The sequence below is a fragment of the Pollachius pollachius genome, assembly GCF_949987615.1.
Source record: "Pollachius pollachius genome assembly, chromosome: 13".
NCBI lineage: Eukaryota > Metazoa > Chordata > Actinopteri > Gadiformes > Gadidae > Pollachius > Pollachius pollachius.
In genome coordinates this window covers 5,059,054-5,068,344 of record NC_136946.1, presented here as the reverse complement: position 1 = coordinate 5,068,344, position 9,291 = coordinate 5,059,054, and the positions used below count along the sequence as shown (strand labels likewise).

The window sequence follows — 9,291 nt, the reverse complement described above, 5'->3', positions numbered from 1 at the left end:
AATTTGACAACATTTAATAGAAAATATAATTAAAAAAAACTGTAAATAAATGTATCAACATTTATTGAGTATGTTCTAAAAACAAAAACAACGCATACGCCTGCTGTAGTAAGGAAGGCCCGGTCACATGCTGACAGGACCAAACCAGAATGTAGGAACCCAAGAAGAGGTGGTTGTCACAACTGGAATTCAAGAAGAGTCATAGGAGTAAACAATATTTAAAGAGGTGTGTGTGTGTGTGGGGGGGGGGGGGGGGGGGGGGGGGGGGGGGGGGGATTGTGTGTGTGTAGCAGAAAGCATACTTGAACGGACACGCCTCTTGCGGGAACATATAAGGGTGAGATTGTGCAGGTGTGTGGACACTGTGTCCTGACTTCCAGGGGTTCACAGAGTTCAGCCACGATGCGTACAACTAACTAAATAAGCTAAAAACATACCTAGTTGAAACTGAGGCTACCACATTTAACATTACAAATAATCCAAGGGCAAGGGCCCTTACATACACAGTGAACACAAACACAAACAGCTTCAATGTCCCATGGGGCATTGGAGCATAGCTATACAAATAAAGAGGACTCAACTTTACTAGCTTATCCATCAAACGCAAAACATTTAAAATGTGTCAATGGGTGAGGCAACCCTTTCAAACGTTCCTCGACTGGGCAACAATACTTCCTCCTTCCTCCTGAACCCCAAGGAGTTCCTAAACCCACTTGGCAATGGGCACACAGTTAAAGATACAATTTGCATCAACGGTCGACTCATATGGCCCTCATTCCCTGAGGGGCAACCTGTTATCTAATATAGTTAAAAACATAAATCCATTCCAAGTGGAAACCGTGTACAGTGCTAATACATAACACATTTTGCCACGATACAGTGACAACAAACGACAGCTTTGTAACCGAGGCTCATACGGCCTGTGGATCCGATGAGGACCAGGGTCCCGAGTCCTGAGACCCCTATCTCCTGGCCCGGTCCTGGCCCTGCAGCATGATGATCTCAGCCACCAGCACCTGGGGGTCCAGCATGTTGGGATACATCTCCATGGCCTGGTCCACCAGCCGGCTGTTGAAGATGGCCAGGAGTTTCTTCCTCACCGTCTCCCTCCCGCCACCGGGCGCCGGGTGCTGGTGGTAGCCCCAGGGGGCGGGCCTTTCTCCAGGCAAGGTGTACGGACCCGCCGGGGAGTACGTACCCGACCAATAGTGCGCCTCCGCGGGCTGGAAGGCCGTTCTGTTCTGGAGGTCCGTCGGGTGGCTGATCGGATACGGGGTCCCACCGTATCCGAGGTAACGGGGAGGGCCGTAGGCCATCGGGTCTGGGGTGTGGGCACCGGCGGGCGGCCCCATGCTGTGATTCTGAAAAGGATGGTGAGGTTTGTGGTGGGGGTGGTGGTGGGGAGTGGCGGTGCTGCCGGGGCTCGCCTGGGATGGGGGGGTGTGCGAGCGGCAGCTGCATGGCCGCATGTTAGCCGGGTAGTACTGGGGTTCTTGGCTTAGCACCGGGTGGCTAAGCCCGTAGCCCTCCCCATAGCGCCAGCCCCCATGTTCCCAGGAGACGTCGGTGGACTGGTTCTCTATGGAGCCCAGTCCCGAGTCCAGCTGCACCCGGGATCCAGTGGACCTCAGGGGTTCCCTGTCACTAGGAGGCGGCTGGCATGCCTTCTCCTTCCTGGGTGGCTGTCTTCTGCCGCTCTGGGGACCTCCTTTGACCACAACGTTTTCACTCACGGGGCCTTTCCTGGAGTCGCTGCTGGGCTGGTGGTGCAGGGAGAGCTTCTGAGCCATCTCCTCCTCCAGGGAGAGGCACTGGGACGACCCAGAGGCCAGAGAGCCTCCAGAGGATAGGGAGCCGGGTCTGTGGTGAGACGACGGGGACTTGACCCTCTCCCGCAGTTCATCGGCCAGGGCCAGGTTGGACTGGGGGCCTCTGTCTGGATGGAGGAACTTACACTTGATCCCATAGGTGCACTTCCTCCCTGAATGAAGACAAACGCACGTGAAGGTTTGACACCAGAACACCAACACAAAACCTCTGTTTCCTCGCCTCTCCACTGGGATAGCCAGCCAGGGGGTGAGCGTTGTGGTGAACTGCTCACCCCTGGCAGCCGTGCCTCACCCAGGTGTCTACTACACACCCGTAATGGACTCTTGAGTGAGGCCTTTGAGTGGCTTGAAAAGCACCATATAAACGAAAATAGTACACGGTGTACTCACAAGAGAATAGCAGTTGTCTGAGAACGACCAAGTGTCGGTGTCCTCAACACAACCAATTGCTAACGGATGAAGACCTCATCACCAAATATTGTACGGTATGCTAGTCAACCAAGAGGAAACCGTTGTATGACCACGTCCTCACCATAGGGGCAGGGATGTTTCTTGGCCATCTTTGGAACCTTCCGGAGAAAGTTGTCCAGGGTGGGACCGTGGCGACCAAGGGGGTCATCTGGAACGATGAACCTGACGGGAGAAATCCAACCCGCAAACGTCACGTCAAGCTGAATCGGGATATGACTGACGTACTCCGTCATAGGCCGTTGTGCTTTCATTCGGAGGTCTGAGGGGAGCAGTACTCACTTGTCGCTGACGAAGAAGTACATGAGCAGGCTGTGCTCGATGTAGCGCTTCCACTCGGGGTTCTCTCCCTGGAGGTCGCGGTACGTGTCATTGGACACGATGACGCCTGTCGACTGGTGCGCCAGCTTCACGATGAAGCGGTCGTCGTAGCACACCACGCGCTTCCCCGCCACGCGGCGAGACGGCGTGAAAACCACAATCTTCTTCTTCTCCAGGTCGCGCAGGATGTGCTGGTCTTCACGGTCCAAAGAGGGGTTCACATAATGGATTTTATTATTAATGTTTACAGTGAATTCAGATTCATGTCCTTAAGCAGCAGGTTGGAGGTTAGGGCAATGTGCTCAGAGATAACTACAGGTCGACATTAGGGGAATCGAACCCAGTGACGTTGCGCAAGGAGTTGAACACCCTAGCTACACTATCCTGCACTTTGAACAATTAAAGTTTATACTTGAACATTGATATGTTAATAAACTCACATATTGTGAGCGTTCTCACTGCTGAAAAGCAGTTTCATTTTTTGCCAAAGGGCATAACCGCCAAGGGAATTAATGCAAATGTTTATATTTTTATGATTTGGTAGCAGACCAAAAAGTTTCACAATAGTGTGTACTTTTCCAGCATAGGCTGTTAAATACAGATTGCACTTTTCAGAAGCACTTCTAGCTAAAAAAAAAAACTGGATATACTGGATAAAAATAAGATTGATTCATGGGTAATTTCCCATTTGTGCTTCCCTGACAGACAATTTCCTCAGTGAAAACCCAGTTAATTTCCTTTACTTTAGATGTAGAGTTGAGATAATGTTTTATCTGATTACAACGACCCACACGCTAAAATGAATATGTATACGTGCATTAGTGAGGCAGGTCCAATATGACTGAAGGATGTTGGACACCAAAACACACTTCAATAATGCAGCATATAACATTACGTTAACAATGTAATGTTTGTGAGGTTTTATTTGCATTTACTTTAAAATTCCTATGATTCTCTTCAGGGGCGTAGGAATGAGTTTAACATTGGGGGGGACACATATCGGAAACCTGACAGATCCGGTATAATTTTTAGGTGGGACAAATGCGCCTGTCTCCGATATCCCCCCCGGTTCCTACGCCCTTGATTCTCTTTACTTTCTGCTAAATGTTCTGTGCTTTTCTCTGTGACACCAATATTTCCCACCTGGAATTAATGAAGTACCTTCCGGTATGACCTGGCAGCCATATTGGATCCAAAGTATGGCTACTAGCTGAAGTAGGCCTATTGGAGGCTGCTGCTACTCTTTACTGGCTCACCTGAGATAGGGACATCTGGGCGCGACGGCTCCTTCCTCCACGACGGCACGAAGACGATGACGTCAGAGTGGCCTCGTTCCAGGAAGAAGTTGACAGCCAACTGAATCCCCAGACAGGAAAACACTTCCTTGTTCCCGTGGCTGAGAGTGTGACGGGGAAGATTGGAGGAAGCAAAATTGCATTGAATTAAGGAAGGGGAAATTTTGGTCCAAATAATTCACACTCCATTGCAGCCAACCCTTTTGTATAGTAGTGGCTGTGGCGAGTTTTCCCAGAAGAAAGGTTCTGTGTTCGATTCCTGCCTGTAGGCTTAGAAGCCTATCCCATACGTGAGGAGTATCTTAATCCACTATAAGTCACTTTGGATAAATGGTAGTTTCATAAATGACTCAAGGGTAAAACCTGTTCTCTTGTAGGTTGGATAAGCCCAGGTTTTTATTAAATATAATTAAAATAATTTGTTTGTCTTCCTTGGTGATGTTACATAGTGTTCAAGTTCAAAGTTCAAGTTGAGCAGAATGACCCCTACTTATTAACAAAGTGCACAAAAGGCTTGGAGTAAGTGTAGGAATATATCCTAGAGCGTGTTTTACACCATAACATTTATTTTTATTATTGTTATATTTTGGGAATTGTGTGTCTTAGTCAAATAAGAATTAAATGACTCCGTCAATCATCATTTCTTAAAGGGGACATATTATACCACTAGGTGTGAGTGGGATTAGCCGTTACAAGCCGTTTCGAAAATCTGCCCCATATGACATCACTAGTGGGCGTGTCCACCTAGATCTGTGCTGGATAGATCAGTCCACCAGCCTACCCAGTGGACTGATGTAAACGGTGCTCATCTATCCAGCATAGATCTAGGTGGACACGCCCACTAGTGATGTCATATGGGGCAGATTTTCGACTTGTTAGGCTAATCACACTCACACCTGGTGGTAGAATATGTCCCCTTTAACAATTTCCGAAACATACTTTAAAAATAATCAATGTTCATGGACTGGGTTGTACTTTTAAAAGTGTCTGCCATTCAAGTTGTCTCCAAACATTCCTCCCTTTACCTTACACAAGAAAATAAAGACATGACTTTACTGTTCATAAAGATATTATAAAGACACGACTCTACTGTAGCGGTTTACCCTCCACAGACCAAAGCCTTCCTCCATCTCCTGTCCCGACCGGGACACAAAGTTCAAAGACGCAGGTTGTCAATAGCATGGGAAGAAGAACGCGCCCGATTCTGTCAGGGCTTTGCTGCGGTTAAATGCTTGATCAAACCCTAGTCAACCACGCCAAGAGGCGGAGCTCTTTGCCCGGGGCGGGTGGCATCGACTCGTGAGAGCTGACAACGTGACACAATGCGGTCAGGCCTGTTCCCGTGCCTCACCGCAGACAGGGCTGCTCCCCGCGAGAACACACGGCGCTGACGCAGAAGAGGACAAGGAGAGAGGAACACGGATTTGCATGCAGAGATTTGCATACCGGCAAGAGCAGAGGGGTTGGGCAGGCCCACAGACGTACCTGTCCCTGCGTGCCAAGACAAAGAGCAGGAGGATATGGGCTGCGGGCGGGGATGATTGAGTGACAGAGTGATCGATTGAGTGCCTAGGTGACAGAGTGTGTGTTAATGTGTGTGTTAGTTGGACTGAGCCGAGATGAGGAGGATAAGGCCCGGGGGGGGGGGGGGTGAGTGACAGCGTGACAGAGTGTTTTTGTGTGAGTGTTTGACAGTACGGATAGTAGGGGGGGGGGGGGGGGGGGGGGGGGGGGGTGCACATTTGGGGTCCGTTCTGTAATGGATCTTGTGTGAGATGTAAACGTTTGTATAAACGACGAGACTGATGCTAAACTGACAATATTGTATATATATATACTGTATATTATCAACCTTTCTTTTAATTCCCACAGATTGCATCTCAGACAACGAGGTGTTTGCTTTCAACGACACTTAACGTATGAAAGAGAGGACGACTTGCCATGTGTGCTTGGTTTAAACATTAAAACCCTTCATACATCAGTTAATTTTAGTTAATGGTGTGGTGGTGGCATTGTAGTGCTTGCGTCATACGCCTGGTGTATACTATTGAGTCATACATACAGCAAATGTTATTAGGCAAAGCGTAATTAGAGTTCTTTAGGGTAGAGGGTGTGTTATGCCCATGCCTACGGCCAATTTTTTTATCCTATAATTATTAGAAATGGGTGTGTGTTCTTTAATCATCCATATTTTGAAGACATACTTTTTTTAGTTTGGATCCCTGTGTGATGAATTTAAAGTAGGCTATCACTCTTAACCGGAGTAACAGTTGCGATACAACTGCACATCATGCCATTGAAAGCCACCTATCGTGCAAGTAAACATTGGCTTGTAGCGCCAACTGCAATTGAGATGAATGATCAATACATACAGCGGATAGCAGTAATTAAAGATCTCTGAATGTAGTTTACAATTGTGGACACTGTAAGAGGACTGTGCGTAAGGGCGTAGGTTTGGTCTGAGCTTTGGTGGGGACACTACCCAGACACCACCCCCCCACCCCCCACCCCCCCACCCCCCCCCACCCCCCCCCCCCCCACACACACACACACACACACACACACACACACACACACACACACACACACACACACACACACACACTAAATGAAATAACGTTTGATGCACGTCTGACTTTAACTTTGTTTGATGCATTGTCTGCTGATGCATATGCAGTAAAACATTTAGTATAGCACCATTCCAATTGTACACCTTTGGTTGGTAAGCAAAGACAAGGATTCCGTCCACCTATTCAATTATAAAAAAGATCTGCCTCAAAAGACGTGTTTACACTGCCACTGTCTTATGCGCGCCTTTTCCCCGGTCCGCGCGTTTACACTGCCCGAGGTAAATTGCCGGCTTGAGCTAGAACCCCAATTTACCCTCCCAGACCCTACACATATTGGCGGTTTCATTTTGATGTAAATGCGATTAGACGCTTTCCGTTGTCTCTAGACAGAGACAACGCAGCGATATCAACATGAGTAGTTCTAGCTGGAGAAGGGCGTGTTCATTCTATTGAAGTCTACGCAATACTGTTGCATAGCCTACAATTGTTGTTTTTATAATTGCCATTTCACTATTTTCCTCAAATCATGCGCTGAATAGTGACCTGGTTGTGCGTGCGTGCGTGCGTGCACGCGTGTGTCTGTTGGGTTATCTGGATTATATAGGATGTAGCAAGCAAATGATAACCAGTGATAACCAGATAAGACAGTGAAAACCGTGAGCTGCTGACCATCCTGGAAGAGAAGGTGATGCAGGCGCAGGCCCGCCGCTCACTATACGCAGAGAACGCAGAGTGTGTAGGGCACCAAGTACCTGGGGGGGGGGCACCAAAATTAAGCTTTGTAAAAAAAATAATAATAATAATTATTACATTATTGAATTAAAAAATATATAAATTAGTTATGAAGAGGCCCACCGTTGTTTTTTCTTAATTGTACAACCACTCAATTTCGGCAAATTAGATGTTTTTAACTAATATGTAAAAAGAGCCCCCTGCTCGCGTAGGGCACCGAAACGGCCAGCAGCGGCCCTGTGCAGGCGCATTAAACGAAGACGGGGAGAGATGATGCGATATATGAGAAAGACGCAGAGGACCTCTCCTTACAAGAAATCATACGCCCTTGCGTCGAGGAACGTTTCACTTGGTTCAGTTGGTTGTGATCTCTTACTTTACCGCCTGTTTCTACTACATTTAAAAAATAAAAAAAAAAGGCTGGTGAATTTACAAGTGATAGATATTATTATGATTGTTATAGGCCTACTCTATATTTCTCCCATGTACCTCAAGGAATTAGCATGAGGGAAATCAAGTTGAAGCAAAGCACAAAAGTAGAAAAGGATATTGGTTTATTTACCTCATGGCCACGTTGCTTCCGTCGATAACGATGGGCCTCAGCGCTTCGGCGAGGCTCTCTCCGCCCTCCTCCTGGAACTCGGGGCCCTCTGGATCCCTGCTGCTACTGCTGCTGGGGCTGGAGGTCCTGGTCAGCACCGGCTCTCCTTCGTGCGCCTCGGGGCTCGCCCCCGTTCGCACCAGCTCCCCCAGAACCCGGTCCGTGTCCGCGCCGAACTTGTTCATGACGGCGCGCACCTGGGCCGCGGAGTAGCCCAGCTTGCGGAAGAAGTCGATCTGGTTTTCTCCGTTGACGAGGAGGGAGTTGGCCGGGGAGCAGGCGGGGGAGCCGTGGTGCATGCGGTCACTGATTGGAGGAGTTCCTGGGGTACCATACCCGGGGTTGTGGAGCTTGACGTCCATTCAGCTGGACCGGGGGACCCGGGGTTGTTCAGCACATGCCTGCCTTGCTCCTGTCCTTCGGGAAGTGTTATCCTCACACCGGTGCTGCTGTAGGGTGACGGCGATCGATCATGTTGGTTTGTCTGGGACCGTCCCGTCAATGTGTCACACCTGCAGTCAGCAAATGGACTTCAATAAAGAAAAGACATCATAAAACCTACCAGACTCAAAAATACTGATGAAATAAACCACATTCACACCTTAAACACTATTAGAGGCAGTAAAACATGGGATGCGTCCGTTGGTTTTGAAGCCTATTCGTCTACCTATTCACACGCCGGGTCTTAAATATGTAAATAAACACTAAAGATAAACAAACAATACCTTCCAGTATTAAGAGGTAATGTTAGAAACTTACCGTAATGTTTATAACCATCCAACTATAGGCTACACGGCGACGTCTTTGTTGTGCGTCCTTTTCGACTCACACACACGCACGCAAGGGTCTGAAAGTCTCCCAACGCCGACGCGGTTTTGTGATCTGATAAAGAGCACGTCGGCGATGATTTCTTGATCTCAGATGAGTGTGTGAGAGCGACAGAAGTAAATGAGGGTAGAAGGAACACCGGAGCAAAAGAGGGTGGGCCGTTACGCATGTGTCAGGAACGCCTTTAAGAAAACAACGCTGGAAGATATTATTATAGACCTTTTCAGGGGGTATTGACACACTCATGTGAACTCTCACTTTCAAGCACACACACACACACACACACAGACACACACACACACACACACACACACACACACACACACACACACACACACACACACAAACAAACACACAAACCAATACGGTGTTGTTGATGGCATTATACCCAATAAGATACCCAAAGAGACACTATATCCAGGGGTTTTGAGTAGGATAGCGCAGTGCTCGAACGTTGAGAACAGAAAGGTCTCCTCATTCTACCTGCTGTAGGCCTCCCTGAGCAAGATGCCCCCTAACCCCTACCTGCTCCTTAATGTCAAGGATCTGAAGTCTGAAAATCATAATCCAGTCACTTTGGAAAAAATCCTTAAAATACCCTTTACTAAGTCAGTCAAACTGACACCGACCGAGAGGGGTCTGTCCTC

The 9,291-nt window shown here is 48.2% G+C and overlaps 1 protein-coding gene across 2 annotated transcripts; it reads right to left on the bottom strand.

The window, feature by feature from the left end:
* Window positions 1-296: 296 nt before the first annotated feature.
* zc3h12ab (zinc finger CCCH-type containing 12Ab) lies at window positions 297-8,736 on the bottom strand. 2 transcript variants are annotated; one of them, XM_079749946.1, is made up of 6 exons: window positions 8,576-8,736; window positions 7,778-8,346; window positions 3,875-4,014; window positions 2,580-2,814; window positions 2,362-2,462; window positions 297-1,981 (listed from the first exon to the last, which is right to left on the bottom strand). In XM_079749946.1, exons 2-6 carry the CDS (start codon window positions 8,176-8,178, stop codon window positions 963-965), a joined length of 1,896 nt encoding a protein of 631 aa, XP_079606072.1. In that variant the 5' UTR covers window positions 8,179-8,346; window positions 8,576-8,736; the 3' UTR covers window positions 297-962. The 2 variants fall into 2 exon arrangements, with proteins under 2 accessions (XP_079606072.1, XP_079606071.1); XM_079749945.1 differs by having other exon boundaries at window positions 7,778-8,328.
* Window positions 8,737-9,291: the final 555 nt, after the last annotated feature.